The sequence below is a fragment of the Loxodonta africana genome, chromosome 4, assembly GCF_030014295.1.
Source record: "Loxodonta africana isolate mLoxAfr1 chromosome 4, mLoxAfr1.hap2, whole genome shotgun sequence".
NCBI classification, from domain to species: domain Eukaryota; kingdom Metazoa; phylum Chordata; class Mammalia; order Proboscidea; family Elephantidae; genus Loxodonta; species Loxodonta africana.
Window position 1 is genome coordinate 89,307,198 of NC_087345.1, and position 16,763 is coordinate 89,323,960.

Below are 16,763 nucleotides of genomic sequence, written 5' to 3' on the forward strand. Positions count from 1 at the left end.
CTCTGGGAGAATCTCAGGCACAGGGACTCCAGGTCCAAAGGATGCACTCTGTTCCTGGTGATGCTTTCTTGGTGGTGTGAGGTCCCCAACTGTCTGCTTGCTTCTTTTTCCTTTTATCTCTTAAGAGACAAAAGGGGGTACAGGCCACACCCCAGGGAAACTCCCTTTACCTTGGATCAGGGAAGTGACCTGAGTAAGGGTGGTGTTACAATCCCATCCTAATCCTCTCAACATAAAATTACCAACCAAAAAAGCCAAACCCAGTGCTGTCAAGTCGATCCCGACACATAGCGACCCTATAGGACAGAGTATAACTGCCCCATGGAGTTTCCAGGAGCACCTGGCAGATTTGAAATGCCAACCCTTTGATTAGCAGCCATAGCACTTAACCACTATGCCACCAGGGTTTCCAACATAAAATTACAATCACAAAATGGAGGACAACCACACAATACTGGGAATCATGGCCTAACCAAGTTGACACATATTTTTTGGGGGACACAATTCAATCCGTGACACAGTGTGAACACTCATGGTCTTGACTGACCCATAGGGACTGATCTCAAGGCATACAGCCATGTGTAGTTTTGCTGAGATATGACCTGAATCATGTCCATCCTGATGCTGGTGTGCTGAAAGGAGTCAATTAAGGGGTGATTCTGGCTGGAACACTCAACATTCCTATCACAATGCAGTTTTGTTGGTCTTTACTCATTGTGCCATATGAAGAAACTTGCAAAAGATGAAACCTTTGTTTTTAGTGAAAAAAGAGGGAAGAGATAGCCAAGTGCCATTGCTGGTAATGAAATTGAGGAGGTCTAAGAAAAAGGATTATTTGAAACCAGAAAATCACTGTTTTGTACAAAAAAAATGGGGAGGCTGAATTTTGTGGTTGCTTGATACAACAGTGTTAGTGGCACACCATATTCTCTGTACAGAAATAGGAAAGAAGAGTTGGTAGGATGTTCACTCAAGTACTCTAGCTAGTAAACCAATTTAATTTTTATGGAGGGAATAACATAAAATGGGTATATTTGGGATTTGGGAATTAGGAGACACTTGGGATACATCCTTTGGCAATATTGATGGCATGATGAAATTCAGTGTCTGTTCTCTCCCTAACTCTATCCCTAGAAAAGTGAGATAGATTTCTATCTTAATAATTTATGACCTAGATCCCAACGTAGTACCTGGGACAGAATCAGCCCTCGATACAAGTTTATTAAGTGAATGGATGAATGAATGAGTAGATGAATGGATGGATGGTCAGACAAATAGATGAACAAGACTCCAAAAGGTCTGCATAGCACTGAATGTGGAGTCAGAAGACCAGCTGAGGGAGTCTTCAAGGCTGGGGTCAGTGTTTTTTTGGTCATATGTATCCTTTCGGATTGTTGTTATTGTTGTTAGATGCCGTCGAGTCGGCTCCAACCCACAGTGACCCTATGCACAACGGAACGAAACACTGCCCGGTCCTGCGCCATCCTTACAACCGTTGTTATGCTTGAGCTCATTGTTGCACCACTGTGTCAATCCACCTCGTTGAGGGTCTTCCTCTTTTCCGCTGACCCTGTGCTCTGCCAAGCATGATGTCCTTCTCCAGGAACTGATCCCTCCTGACAACATGTCGAAAGTACGTAAGACGCAGTCTCGCCATCCTTGCTTCTAAGGACCATTCTGGCTGTACTTCTTCTAAGATAGATTTGTTCGTTCTTTTGGCAGTCCATGCCATATTCAATATTCTTCACCAACACCACAATTCAAAGGTGTCAATTCTTCTGCGGTCCTCCTTATTCATTGTCCAGCTTTCACATGCGTATGATGCGATTGAAAATACCATGGCATGCGTCAGGCGCATCTTAGTGTTCAGGGTGACATCTTTGCTCTTCAACACTTTAAAGAGACCCTTTGCAGCAGATTTACCCAATGCAATGCATCTTTTGATTTCTTGACTGCTGTTTCCATGGGTGTTGGTTGTGGATCCAAGTAAAATGAAATCCTTGACAACTTCAATCTTTTCTCCCCTTATCATGATGTTGCTCATTGGTCCAGTTATGAGGATTTTTGTTTTCTTCCATACTGAAGGCTGTGGTCTTTGATCTTCATTAGTAAGTGCTTCAAGTCCTCTTCACTTTCAGCAAGCAAGGTTGTGTCACCTACATAAGAGATGCAGGTTGTTAATGAGTCTTCCTCCAATCCTGATGTCCCATTCTTCTTCATATAGTCCAGCTTCTCGTATTATTTGCTCAGCATACAGGTTGAATAGGTGTGGTGAAAGAATACAACCCCGATGCACACCTTTCCTGACGTTAAACCAATCGGTATCTCCTTTTTCTGTCCGAACCACCACCTCTTGATCTATGTAAAGGTTCCTTATGAGCACAATGAAGTGTTCTGGAATTCCCATTCTTTGCAATGTTATCCATAGTTTGTTATGATCCATATAGTCAAATGCCTTTGCATAGTCACTAAAACAGAGGTAAACATCCTTCTGGTATTCTCTGCTTTCAGCCAGGATCCATCTGACACCAGCATTGATATCCCTGGTTCCACATCCTTTTCTTAAACCAGCCTGAATTTCTGGCAGTTCCCTGTCGATATCCTGCTGCAGCCGTTTTTGAATGATCTTCAGCAAAATTTTGATTGCGTGTGTTGTTAATGATATTGTTCTATAATTTCCACATTCGGTTGGATCACCTTTCTTGGGAATAGGCATAAATATGGACATTTTCCAGTCAGTTGGCCAGGAAGCAGTCTTCCATATTTCTTGGCATAGACGAGTGAGCACCTCCAGGGCTGCATCTGTTTGTTGAAACATCTCAATTGATATTCCATCAATTCCTGGAGCCTTGATTTTCACCAATGCCTTCAGAGTAGCTTGGACTTCTTTCTTCAGTACCATCAGTTCCTGATCATATGCCACCTCTTGAAATGAACATTGACTAATTCTTTTTGGTATAATGACTCTGTATTCCTTATGAGTCGGAATTGACTCGATGGCAATGGGTATTCCTTCCATCTTCTTTTGATGCTTCCTGGGTCGTTTAATATTTTCCCCATAGAATCCTTCACTATTGCAACTCGAGGCTTGAATTTTTTCTCCAGGTCTTTCGGCTTGAGAAATGCTGACGTGTTCTTCTCTTTTGATTTTCCATCTCCAACTCTTTGCACATGTCATTATAATACTTTGTCTTCTCGAGCTGCCCTTTGAAATCTTCTGTTTGGTTCTTTTACTTCATCAATTCTTCCTTTTGCTTTAGCTGCTTGATGTTTGAGAGGAAATTTCAGAGTCTCCTCTGACATCCATCTTGGTCTTTTCTTTCTTTCCTCTCTTTTCAATGACCTTTTGCTTTCTTCATGTATGATGGCCTTGATGTCATTCCACAACTCGTCTGGTCTTTGGTCACTAGTGTTCAATGAGTCAAATCTATTCTTCAGGTGGTTTCTAAATTCAGGTGGCATATGCTCAAGGCCATATTTTGGCTCTTGTGGACTTCCTCTGATTTTCTTCAGTTTCAGCTTGAACTTGCATATGAGCAATTGATGGTCTGTTCCACAGTCTGCCCCTGGCCTTGTTCTGACTGATGATATTGAGCTTTTCCATCATCTCTTTCCACAGATGTAGTCTATTTGATTTCTGTGTGTTCCATCTGGTGAGGTCCATGTGTATAGTCTCCATTTATGTTGGTGAAAGAAGGTATTTGCAATGAAGAAGTTGTTGGTCTTGCAAAATTCTATTATTTGATCTCCGGCATTGTTTCTATCACCAAGGCCATATTTTCCAACTACTGATCCTTCTTCTTTGTTTCCAACTTTCACATTCCAATCGCCAGTAATTATCAATGCATCTTGGTTGCATGTTCCATCAATTTCAGACTGCAGCAGCTGATAAAAATCTTCTATTTCTTCATCTTTGGCCCTAGTGGTTGGTGCATAAATTTGAATAATAGTCCTATTAACTGGTCTTCCTTGTAGGTGTATGGATATTATCCTACCACTGACAGCGTTGTACTTCAGGATAGATCTTGAAATGTTCTTTTTGATGATGAATGTAACACCATTCCTCTTCAAGTTGTTATTCCCAGCATAGTAGACTATATGATTGTCTGATTCAAAATGGCCAATACCAGTCCATTTCAGCTCACTGATGCCTAGTATATCGATGTTTATGTGTTCCATTTCATTTTTGACAATTTCCAATTTTCCTAGATTCATACTTCATACATTCCAGGTTCCGATTATTAATAGATATTTGCAGCTGTTTCTTCTCATTTTGAGTCATGCCACATCAGCAAATGAAGGTCCCGAAAGCTTTACTCCGTCCACGTCATTAAGGTCAATTCTACTTTGAGGAGGCAGCTCTTCCCCAGTCATCTTTTGAGTGCCTTCCAACCTGGGGGGCTCATTTTCCAGCACTATATCAGACAGTGTTCCGCTGCTATTCATAAGGTTTTCACTGGCTAATGCTTTTCAGAAGTAGACTGCTGGGTCCTTCTTCCTAGTCTGTCTTAGTCTGGAAGCTCAGCTGAAACCTGTCCTCCATGGGTGACCCTGCTGGTATCTGAATACTGGTGGCATAGCTTCCAGCATCACAGCAACAGGTGAGCCCCCACAGCACAACAAACTGATCCTTTAGGATTAGCACATATAAAGGGCTCATTGAATGTATGCTAAATGAGTGACATCATCAACTGTCTGATGGATCAGCACAGGTACTCCGTAGGCATACTAAGTGGATTAAATGAGCTTCTGTGTGCAAAGAGCTCTTTCAGTGCTGTAAAGAGCTGCCCCAATGCTGGCCATCACAAGTGGAGGCAATTATCATTAGGTGAATGTCAAGGGTGGGGGCAGTGGGCGGGTACAGGAACATATAAGTCAGGTTGTGCAGGTGAAGGTGAGCAGAGCAGCACAGAGGACAGGATACTTGTCTTTCCGGGGCACAGCATAGGGCAGCAACCAGAGGCAGGTCCCTGGAAGCTGGGCCTGGATTCCTAGTGGATTCATCTCCCATGGCTTAGGCCAGTCTGAAAACTGTTTCCAGTAGCCCTGGGAAGCAAGGCTGTGGGAATCTCTTCCCAACCACATAAAAGCAGGCCAGTCAGGGTCCCTACAGCAACCCATCTGATGGCAGCACCATTGTGAGATTTCTCACAGATGATGCTGCCAATTAAAGGTCTCCCTTCTGCACCCCCGCAATCCTGGCCCCTACAACTCCCTGGGGAAGGGCAATTGAGGCTGTGATAAACCTCCCAGCCAAGATCTTTCTAGGGATAAATTGGCCTGGCTAATTACCCCATGAACAGCTAATAATTAGATAAGACCCAAATTACATGAGCAAGTCGTGCAAGCCCAGCACTTTGAGGGTTTTCAAGCTATCTACCTAGTATCTTGGATTTTGCTGGGGGAAAATAATCTCTTGCTTGCAGGCAAACTGGACCCACAAATTAGGGCTGTGGCTCTCTCCTGCACCTTATAAACGGGAAGCCTGAGATTGCAGAGTGGTGAACTGCATCTTAGCTAAGGGTTAGCATCTTATTCCAGCTCTCTGGCCATCTCAGCATGAACCGTCAATTCACCTGCAAGTCCGGAGCTGCCACCAAGGGGGGCTCCAGTAGCTGCTTGGCGGTGCTTCCTGGGGGCAGCTCGTCCTCCTACCGGGCAGGGGGGAAAGGGCTTAGTGGGGGCTTTGGCAGTTGGAGCCTCTATAGTCTGGGGGGTGGCCGGAACATCTCCATCAGTGTGGCAGGTGGCAGTGGGCTGACAGGTGGCTATGGATTTGGCCGGGGCCGGGTCAGCGGCTTTGCGGGCAGCATGTTTGGCAGCGTGGCCCTGGGGCCCGTGTGCCCAACTGTGTGCCCTCCAGGGGGCATCCACCAGGTCACCATCAACAAGAGCCTCCTGGCCCCCCTTGACTTGGAGTTGGACCCTGAGATCCAGAAAGTGCGCGCTCAGGAGCGGGAGCAGATCAAGGCGCTGAACAACAAGTTCGCTTCCTTCATCGACAAGGTTGGGTTTTCTGGAGCAAAGCTGGGCACAGAGCCCCTTCCCTTCTACCACCTTTCTTTTCACTGAGGCAGAAGAAGGCAGCACACCTTCCCAGGATTCAGACACAGCCAAGGATAGAGCAAGGAAGAGCTGAACAAAGCTGTGGACACCAGTGCTGAGGCATGGGGAACTAGAGGGGTGAGAGGAGCTAGAGAGCTTAGTCTGGGAAGGTTTCCAGGAGGCAGGGAAAGTGGCCTAGTGTTGAGAAGTAGGACAGTGACCACCTGCAAAACTTACATGCCAGGAAAAGAGGGGCCTGTGCCAGGTTTTCAGACCTGGGATGTCTAGAATGGCATGGGACCAAGCCCCTGCCCTAGGAAACTCAGATCCCAATCAGGAGACAGACTCATAACCTATAATACACCCAACCTAGGAGGCAAGGCAGATATTGACCAGTTCCATGCTCAAGTTTTAGGATCACTGAGGAACAAAGTGGCAGAAGGATCTTGGGAAGTGGAGATTTCCTGAGGCTAGGGAAGCAGGGAAAGCTTACCAGGTGACAGGTAGGTAAGGTGGTGAAGCATGAGCAGGAGTTTGCCAGACAGAGGTGGGGAAAAGGCAATGCAGAGAGACGTCTGGAGGATGGTGAGAACTTGGGGGTTGCTTGAGTGTTGGGTGAACAGTGGAGGAGGGAGAGGAAGGGCTGGGTACATTGTGAAGGGCACAATAAGGAATTTGGACTTGATCTTATAGTTGATGTGAGTCACCAGAGGGTTTTAAGCAAGGGAATGATATACTTGTAGAATGCAACTTAAGCAAGTTTGTTCTCTCTAGGGAAATGTTCTGATTAGATTGATCTAGACGTAAAAGCAACATAGAAGGGCTTGAGATCCTCGAACACTGAGCACCTGCCCTCTGGCTAGGCTGGGAGAGGCCATGACCAAGGGCACAGAGAATTGGCAGAGCACAGGCTATGTGATCAGACCAAAGCAGAAGGGTCCAAGAGTGTGAAGAGTAAGCAGTACAGGCCAGCTTCACATATCTAAAGACTTGCCTTAGAAAGCAGCCCAGGGTGAACATAGAAATCTACCCAGGAAGGCTTCAGTAAGTATGGAGATGGCAGATCTTGACTAGATCATGGAGGGAACAGAATAGGTTGAGGCCCCTCCTGACCTTACGGGCTGCCCCAGAAAAAGAATTAGAGTCAGAGCGCCAGGTAAAAAGGGCCCAGGTAGGGAGGGGCATGAGCGGCTGATTCTTTCCAAGAACTGAGGCTTGCCTATTCAAACTAGTGCAGCATAACAAAACACAGCTGCTTTCCAGAAAAGGAAACCCCACAGGCTTTCTCTCCATTTACTGAGAGTCCGTGGAGCTGGTTCCAGGTGTCGGTTGTTTGGGGTTCCAGGTACGGTTCCTGGAGCAGCAGAACCAGGTGCTGGAGACCAAGTGGGAGCTGCTGCAGCAGCTGGACCTGAACAACTGTAAAAATAATCTGGAGCCCATCCTCGAGGGCTACGTTGGCAACCTGCGGAAGAAGCTGGAGACGCTGTCTGGGGACAGAGTGAGGCTGGACTCAGAGCTGAGGAACATGCGGGATGTGGTTGAGGACTACAAGAAGAGGTGAGCAGGGAGAGGGGCCCAGGAAGAACCTGCCTTTTTGGGCTGTGGTTCCCAAGAGACACTGGGGCATTTTGTCTCTGGCCTCAAGGGGACTGAGGTCAGATGGGAGTGACCTGTCCTCAGCTCCTCTGCCCAGGAAAGATGAGTGCCTTCTCTAGGAGGCTGGTGGGACACACAATGGACAGGCAGCCTCTTGGGCAGTGGCAGTGCTGTCCTGTCAGGTATCCACCTCCTTGGCACATGCCCTCCCATTTTCCACTCAAGAGAGCCGTAGTGTGGGTACTCCACAGTCTCTCGGTTCCTCAGCTTTCTCAGTGTGCCCCCAAGTTTCAAGGAACCCTTCCAGCAGGGCAGAATGTTTGAATTTCTATTGGACATTGGGTCTTGCTCCTTTTTCCTACTCTGGGGGAAAGTTCTGGCTCCTTGGGACTCATGCCTAGGGATGGAGTGGAGTTGTTGGGAAGGGTTTAGGCAGTGGCATGACACAGAAATCATGACTGAAAGGGGCAGTGGGCATGTCCCTGTGATTTGGATACTGAGTGGGAGGAGGAAGAATCTACTTACTTCCTAAGCATCAGAAGTAATCCAGATCCCAAACCATTTGGTCACCTGTCCACTCCTCTGACCAAATAGTTCTATTGAGTTGGGACAGGCTTGCAAATATGTAGAATAATACATGCAAAACATAAAAGATATATAATATGGGAATCCCCCTTCTCATTTCACAGTGAGAACACACACACACACACACACACCTTGCTCATTTTGCCCTTTTTGCTGCAGGTATGAGGAGGAAATAAACAAACGCACAACAGCTGAGAACGAATTTGTGGTGCTCAAGAAGGTGAGGAGGGCGGGGCACTTCCCTCAAACACCTGGAGGTGTCATGTGGAGGTGGCATCAGACATGACAGATTAAGGTCTGTGCTCGCTACAGAAGGGCCTGGAGCCGAGGTGGCAAAGGAGAAGTTGGAAGGATTTATTGCTGAGGACATCTTGGGACAACTTGATGTTTATCTAGCATCTATCACTTTGTTAGCCCTCTAGTTTTGTGTGGATGGAGATGAGCCCAGGTGTGGATAGTCAGTTCTTAGGTCTGGCAGGACATGGTTTGGGAGGGCTGCAGGTTCACCTTCCAACTATACTGTCCCTAGTGAATCACTGTGGCTGCCCTCCATTCACTCTGACTGCTCAGTGACCATATGGGGATAAGGCTCCTATACTCTCTTGGAGAAACAGAAGGCAGTAAAAAGATTCTGTTTTTGAATAGGGCAGAAGGCAGTCCAGGGCACAAGGGACTGGCCCAAGTTCTCGAAATGAGTGCAGGGTGAAAGTCAGGTTCCTGCCCACTAGGTCTCGACTCTATTCCCTGGGGCAACTAGCCACAGGGTTGGGGTCTGGGGTGTCAGTTGGTGGGAAAGCCCTGCCTGGATTTGAATCAAGGCCCTTGGGATTCTCCTCAGGACGTGGACGCTGCTTACATGAACAAGGTGGAGCTACAAGCCAAAGTGGATGCCCTGGATGGAGAAATCAAGTTCTTCAAGTGCCTGTATGAAGGGGTAAGCCTCCCCACTCCCACCCTCACTCTGCCTTCAGGAAGGACAGGCATGTGAATGAGTGGTTATTTACTCACCAATAACTTTGAGAGCACAGGGGATCTCCAGCATTAGGTTGTCAGGAGCTTTGTAGATCAAAGAAGGAGTATAAATCTATCCCAGGGCCCCAAAATGATGTGCCCATCACTCTTGGCCTGGCCTCCAATGTCTTTCCCCCATGTCCTTCAGGAATCCATGGGTCCTTATGGGGATTCCCATTGATGGTCAGCCAAGCATATTCTTATTCTTGCCTGTCTCCTTTCTGCTGTTTGGAATGTTTCCTGGGTTCTTGGACAGGAATCCCCAGGGATGGAGGTGAGGAATTCACAGACACTTTCTATCTCCTCAGTGCCCATCTGGCTTCAAGCCTCAACCCATTGACCAAGCATCCATGGGCTTTTGTTTCCCTTGTATGGTGTCCAGACTGTTTCCCCTCCACCTTCTCCACCTGTGACCTGTCTCAAGTCATAAACAGGTGGGCTGTTTTTTTTCTTGTGCTGCTCGAAACCCAGTCAGCAATTTTTAGATGTGATATTGAAACCTCTGGGATGGTGAGCACCATTTTTACAAACTTGGGGGAATGTAGCTTGCATTTGTTGGGATGGTTTGGGGGCCATCCTGCTGGACAGAGCCATCAGCTTGGCATCTTCCTCTGGCCACAGTGGCAATTCATTCTTCCTTGTTTCTCCCCTGCAGGAGATTGCTCAGATCCAGTCCTACATCAGTGACACGTCTGTCATCCTGTCCATGGACAACAACCGCAAACTGGACCTGGACAGCATCATTGCCGAGGTTCGCACCCAGTACGAGGAGATTGCCCTGAGGAGTAAGGCAGAGGCCGAGTCCCTGTACCAGATGAAGGTGAGGCTATATCCACCTCAGAGTCATCCTCAGGTCTAGTCCTGGTTTTGTTTGTCTTCCCTGTGGCCCACCAAGGCCCACACTTGCTGTGAGCACAGAGCTGTCCTGGGAACTGGGGGGAGCCCCGTCCTAACAGCAGCCATTGGAGAACGCACACAGCCAAGCGCAGTGAATGTAGTGGAACAGAATCTGTGAACACTAGCAGGACAGGTGGGGCAGCACAAGGAATGACTTCCTGGAGGCAGAAAATTCTACACTGAGTCTGGTAGGGAAGGAAACTGAAGAGTTAGCATCTCAATTCCCTCATTAATTATAGTAAATTAGGGAGTCTTTTCCAGTGTGATCTGGGATCAGGTAACTCCTACCTTTTCATTCAAGTCCAACTAAAAAGATGAAGGGAGAGTCTGAGTCATTTAGATCTTACCTCCTCTAGTGGGCTGTGGGTGAGACTTGATTCTTCAGATAACTTGGTTTCTCAGATCAAGATGGCACCTTCCTAGTTTTCCCTTGCTGTTTCGCAGGCTCTTTCTCAAGGAAAAGCCATACTCTCAAGAGATCTTATCTTGCCCCTCCTCCTGCTTCCTTGCTACCCTAGAGATAGAGAGATTTGGTCTTCAGGTTTGAGAGGGTGAGAAGCTTTCAAGGCCAAGGAGATAACACAGGCCAGGACTTCTTGATAAATGTTCAAACTCAAGTCCCCAGTCCCTCCATATTGCTTCTACAAAACAGGGTCAGGGGATGACCATGTGGACTAAGCAGTCTGCAGTTGTTGGTGGCCAGTGCTTAACCTCAGGCTGTTCCCCTTCTGGAAGAATTAAGCAGGTTTACACAGGCATGATTTTTGGACCATTTGCTGGTTGGGGTTATCCATGCCTCCACTTCTCTGGTTAGGGGATAAATGCTTATTGAGCAGAATTTCATTCATAACAATAATATTATGAGGGCTTATGGTGCAGTGGTTAAAAACTTAGCTGCTAACTGAATTCACTAGCAACTCTGAGGAAACCCTATGGGGCAGTTCTACTCTGTTGCTATGAGTTAGAATTAATAGCAAAGGGTTTTTTTTGTTTGTTTGTTTTAACAGTCCTTTTAAAGATGAAGAAACTGAGGCTCAGGGGGTTTAAGGAACTTGCCAAAGGCAGTTAGCTGGTAAATAATGGAGCTGCATCTGAATCTAGGTGACTGACTGCAAATTCCATGGTGTTTAGACAGAAAATCAGATGATTTTGGTTAAGGAATATTTATGATAAGGGCATTACATGGGTTGAGAGTTGAGCGGCAGGAGGATGCTCACCTGTTCACCTCAGAAGGAAACTACTTGGTGTAAGTATTGGAGAAGGAGTCAGTACCTCCCTCCTGGTCAATGTGTGGGAAGGGCCGTTCTGCTCACATAACCTTGCAGAGAAGCAGGAGATCGTTACCTATCCTAACCAGGGTTTCCTGTCCATAGGTTAGCACCCAAGGAGGATAGAGAGAAGCCCCCACAGAACTTGGCATCTCTATGAGGAATGCTGAATCTAGGCCATGCTGGGGCCAGCTAAGAGACAACTGACAAAGCTGAGCACTTGGGGACAGAGATTGGGCAGTGCACAGCCACCAGAGTTCTGAATGTCATACATATTTTTTGTTTCCCTTAAGTCAAATTCTGGGGTAGAATTGAAGTCCCTTCTAACTATCCAAGAGATGACATCAAAGGCAGGAATAGTGCAAAACTTGTAGATGACTCAAAATGCAGGGCTTGTAGGGTTGGAGTATAGTCAAACCTCCTACTCCCCACAAACACACACACAAAAAGCCTTTCCATGCTAAACCCTCTCCCTCCCTCCCAGCCCAGTAAGACTGCCAGTAACCTGGGGCCTAGCTGAGCTTTGGAGGGGAGGAAGTCATAGAAAATACAGACGCACAGCTCACCGACTCTGTGTAATTCATTCATTCATCAGAACTTTTCTGAGCACCAACCAGACAGTATGATAGTACTGAGAATTCAGAAATAAAAGAAATAGTCCCTGCCGAACAGTCTGATAGGAAAGACATAGAAATGTGTGATCACAGGTCAGTGTGGTAAGACCTATGGAGTGGTATGTCAGGGGCTGTGGGAACAGAAGTGTACCCAACTGGGAAGTCCTCCTGGAGGAAATAATTCTGCATTGGTTGAGTTGGAGCTAGCTAAAGAAAGAGAAAGGAGATGGAGAAGAGTTTTCCAAGACAAGGGAGATGCTCATGCAAAGACTCAGAGACATGAGAGCACATAGGACATTTATGGAAATGTGGGACTGTTTGGCACAGCTGGAGAGGAGATGCACAGGGGTGGTGGGAAATGAAGTTGGACATCAGACCTCAAAGCACCTTGATATCATGCTCAAGAGTTTGAATTTGACCTTGAAGACAATGGTGAGCTTTGAAGGGCTATAGGCAGAGGAATGTCATAATAATTGGAGTTGCAGTGTGGAGAGCTCTGGGTGGGACTTCAACAGTCCTTGTAACCATCAGTGAGATCAACTGTGCTTAAGGCAAACAAATTCAATTAACAGGTGGTTGAGTGGCAGGCTACCTACACCTGGTGAAGGAGGGGACCCCTTAACCACTTTCATCCCATTCCTTAAGCAAAGACACAGTCTCTGTACCAGGCTTAGCTCAGCCAGGCTCTAAATGACCCTGCTTTGGCCCCTTTCCTCTAGTTCCAGGAGCTCCAGCTGGCTGCCGGGCAGCATGGGGACGACCTCAAACACACCAAGAATGAGATCTCAGAGCTGACCCGTCTCATCCAAAGGCTGCGCTTAGAGATTGAGAGTGTGAAGAAGCAGGTGATGGGGGCTGGGGCTCCTGCCTCATCCCCTAGGGAGGGGTGAACTGTCTAGCACACTCCCCTTTGCTCCTTTCCTACTCTTGGTCTTCCATCTCAGAACCCCTCCTTCAAATGGAGGCGCAGTTCTCATCCCTGGTACTGAGCTCCCATCCAATGCCTGGAACAGCTAGAAGCCACTGGATTCAGAATAGCAAGCCCACAGTCCCAGGTTAATAGGACCCCACGGCTGCAGAATTGGCTATGTCTGTGCTCTAGGAAGTGGGGCAGGACAGAGGAGGGTCCATCTGAAGAGAACACACTGGGGAGGGAAGGCGAAGTGAGGCTTGAGGTGCCTTAGGACTCAGGGGCAATGCTATCTTGTGACCCTCAGTGCTCCAACCTGGAGACAGCTATTGCCGATGCCGAGCAGCGGGGGGACTGTGCCCTGAAGGATGCCCGGGCCAAGCTGGATGAGCTGGAGGCCGCCCTGCACCAGGCCAAGGAGGAGCTGGCCCGGATGCTGCGCGAGTACCAGGAGCTGATGAGTGTGAAGCTGGCTCTGGACATCGAGATTGCCACTTACCGAAAGCTGCTGGAGGGCGAGGAGTGCAGGTGGGTGGTGGGATGGGTCTTATGGCCTCACGGCTGGAAGAAACTTTGGAACCCTCTGATTCAGAGTTTTCCAGAGTGTGGGGACAGTCTGCTAGAGGAGCTGGAGATGCTCGTTAGGTCACCTACAAATTTAGCCTTAAACAGCATCCAATCAGGTAAGGAGACAGTGATTTCCTTTTCAGTTCTACTTCAACCCTTCAGATTATGTCAAGGAGAAAGTCTCAGCTTGGTGCTGTTGTGTCTTTAACACCCCTCTGACACTTGCAAATCTCTCCTTTTAATCAAGAGAGAGTAGATCTATCTCAGGTTCAGGGTCTCTGGGCAGACAACCCTATCTAGCCAAAGGTTTTTAAAATTCTGTTTGTTTTCCTTGTATCTACTTTTACAGCTTTTTGGGGGTGGGGGCAGGTAGTACAGGTTTTCCATTTACCCTAGTGATATAAAATTTTCTTTTAAGATAAACGCATTTTTTATTATAAAAAGCAGTCAATTAAAAATGCTAAATATATAGCAGTATGGGCTGTATATGGTCATAGCAACCATTGGGAAGGTGGTACATGAAGCATCAACACCATATATTTAGTACACTAGTGGCAACTCCTGATCCTAATATTGCCATACACGTGTCTATTCAGGCAGAAGTCACATAAGAATAAGGAAGTAGGTTCAAGAAAAACCCAGCAGGAGGGGTCCTGGGAGTGGTAATAGTGGTGGAAACTCCAAGGCTGTGGGCTTACACATCTCCAAAGTGTGACGGGTAGATTAAGGAGGGAGAGGGGGGTGATTAGAAATAAATAAAAAAAAAAAAAACCCAAACCGAAACTCATTGCCTTCGAGTTGATTCTGACTCTACAGGACAGAAGTAGAACTGCCCCATAGGGTTTCCAAGGCTGCAATCTTTATAGGAGCAGACTGCCATATCTTTCTACAGAGGAGTGGCTGGTGGGTTCGAACTGCTGACCTTCCAGTTAGCAGCTGAGCACTTAACCACTGTGCCACCAGGGCTTCTTTTGATTAGAGATACATAGGCGAAATTAATGCCATTAATGCCATTTGACCAGCTGGAGGGGTTCAGGCAGGCTGAGCTAGTCTGGCTCATGATTGATTCATGGACCAGTGTTCAGGCTGTGGTAAAACTAACTATGGGATTCCATGTGACAGAGATTCCCTGTGCTTTTCTCTCTGTGCAGGATGTCTGGAGAGTACACCAACTCTGTGAGCATTTGTGAGTATATAATGCCTCTGAAGGAATATTTCTAGGTCATAAACAATCACAAAGTGATTCCACAGGGACCCTCGTGGAATAGCCTGGGCTCTGCCTGGTAGACCACCATTGTCATGTACTTGCCTCCCTGAGCCCTGCTGCCTCCCCATTCAGAGCTGCTTCTTGCTGAGCAGAGTCAGTGCCCCATCATATTCTGACATTTCACAATGGCACCTTCCCCAGAAATCTCACCTGTGTTAGGATGAAACTCTCAACCCTGCTCCTCCTCCAGTGGCCCCAGCCTGGGCTTTCCTGCATAAAGGGAAACTGTGAGCTTGAAGAGTCAAACTTCCTCACTGAGAGTGCAGACACTGTCACCAATGGGGGTAGACTGACACTTGTAATTGGTTTTAATGACCCCCATGGGGCCTAGCCTGGTCTCCCTCTGAGAGATGAGCCATCAAGAAATAAGGACATTCTTTGCAAAGAATTAAGAATGTATTCTAAACTTAAATGTAAGAACTGATACTTGGGCCTCAGCTGCTCTTTGAGAAGTATATATTGCCCCTGCTACTCCTGTTTGTTCAACAAATGAGAAGGTGCCAGGCTTGGGGGTCCCATAGGATCTGGGATATTTCCCCCATGCTTGAGATGCTCAGGAGTTGAGTGTGTGCCACTAAACCCAAGTTCATGTTTGATGTGACACATTTGCTTAAGAGGATGACTTTTAAGCTAGTTAGGGCTGGAAGGCTGGGGCAACCCCTATTCTAGGACACAGACTAATCATTCCTCCTTTCATCCTCCACAGCAGTCATCAGCAGCTCCCCAGCCGGGACTGCAGGCACAGGGGCCAGCTTTGGGTTCAGCGGTGCTGGCACCTACGGCTACCGACCCAGCTCTGCCAGTGGGGGCTACAGCATCCTGTCTGGGGGATGCATCACTGGCAGTGGGAACTGCAGCCCCCGTGGGGAAGCCAGGACCAGGTTGGGAAGTACAAGTGAATTCAAGGACCCCCGGGAAAGACGTCAGCTCTGAGCTCACCCACAAAGAAAATCATGAGATAAAGTGAAAGACAGCACATTTTCTAGCTGTCCACCTTGCCTGAGTTTCCTCTGACTCCCTTCTCCAGGAAATTTCCCTGTCATGCTAATCTTCTTGCTTTTCTTTGCCACTGATACCACCTCTTCTTCGACCTCTCTGTCTCAGTCTTTCTTAATGTAGAATCAAGATTCTAGGGCTGGAGTCATTTTGCCCATCTTTCTGCCTCCATACAAAGAGACCCCTTAACTCAGTCTCTCCTTCTGCAAACACTGCCAAAGATAAAGACTTGACCCTTTCTCTGACCTGCATGTCCCCTTTCAGAGGAGAGATGTCTTTCTCAAGTGTAAGCCCGATCCTCCTGCTGCCTCTGCTGTGCCTTGGCTTAGGTAGTTACTTGGCCAGGTGCTCCATGTGTACATGAAGTTTCAGATCCACTGACAGGCCTGCAAGAATTGTCTCTAGCCTGGATTTTCTGTTAAAGAAACACCAGCTAAGGGGAAATACCTGGTTACAGGTTGTATCTTGCATGGTCACTGCAAACTAGATAGCCAGGAGTACCCCTTGAGGCTGGTCCTACAAACGAAGGAATGTTTGCTCTAAAATAAATTCTGCCCTTGTTCAATCCTTACCTCCCTGCTTCCTGCATCTACCAATAAACTTGTAAGATTCATGCAGGCCAGGCTGCTTTGCTCTTCTGAGGGAACCCTAATCTCAGGCCACATCTCTTCTACACATGGAGTGGCCAGTGACCTAGAACTTGGGGCATTCAAAATCTGGCCTTTACCATAGAGCCCCAAAGTGTCTGTTGACCTGAGTGGAAGAGATTGGGGGGATGACATTCACACAGACTGGAGGATCCTACCATTACCTCCTCTGGAATTTGTAATACATGGGGTTCATCTATATCCTCTACCCCCAGCAATGTATCTTCTAAGTCATGCCTTCCTCAGGCCAGTGGTCCATGAGTGGGCAACCTTTAAGAACATTCAGGTTATTAGAGGAGAAAGAGCCAACACTTGTCTGGAGTATCTTGCCACTTGTCTGGTGGTAAGATTTAAAAC

The 16,763-nt window shown here is 47.3% G+C and overlaps 1 protein-coding gene across 1 annotated transcript; it reads left to right on the forward strand.

Moving 5' to 3' along the window:
- The first annotated feature begins 5,559 nt into the window (after window positions 1-5,559).
- Window positions 5,560-15,696, forward strand: LOC100657695 (keratin, type II cytoskeletal 73). Its single transcript, XM_003405461.4, has 9 exons — window positions 5,560-6,006; window positions 7,391-7,605; window positions 8,389-8,449; window positions 9,068-9,163; window positions 9,896-10,060; window positions 12,739-12,864; window positions 13,237-13,457; window positions 14,648-14,682; window positions 15,470-15,696. Exons 1-9 carry the CDS (start codon window positions 5,560-5,562, stop codon window positions 15,694-15,696), a joined length of 1,593 nt encoding a protein of 530 aa, XP_003405509.2.
- Window positions 15,697-16,763: the final 1,067 nt, after the last annotated feature.

Bases quoted from the DNA above. Each gene is read 5' to 3' on its own strand.
- LOC100657695 (XM_003405461.4), top strand. From the start codon at position 5,560: ATGAACCGTCAATTCACCTGCAAGTCCGGAGCTGCCACCAAGGGGGGC. The intron at 8,450-9,067 runs GTGAGGAGGGCG...GATTCTCCTCAG, and splicing joins AATTTGTGGTGCTCAAGAAG to GACGTGGACGCTGCTTACAT. The intron at 9,164-9,895 runs GTAAGCCTCCCC...TCTCCCCTGCAG, and splicing joins TCAAGTGCCTGTATGAAGGG to GAGATTGCTCAGATCCAGTC.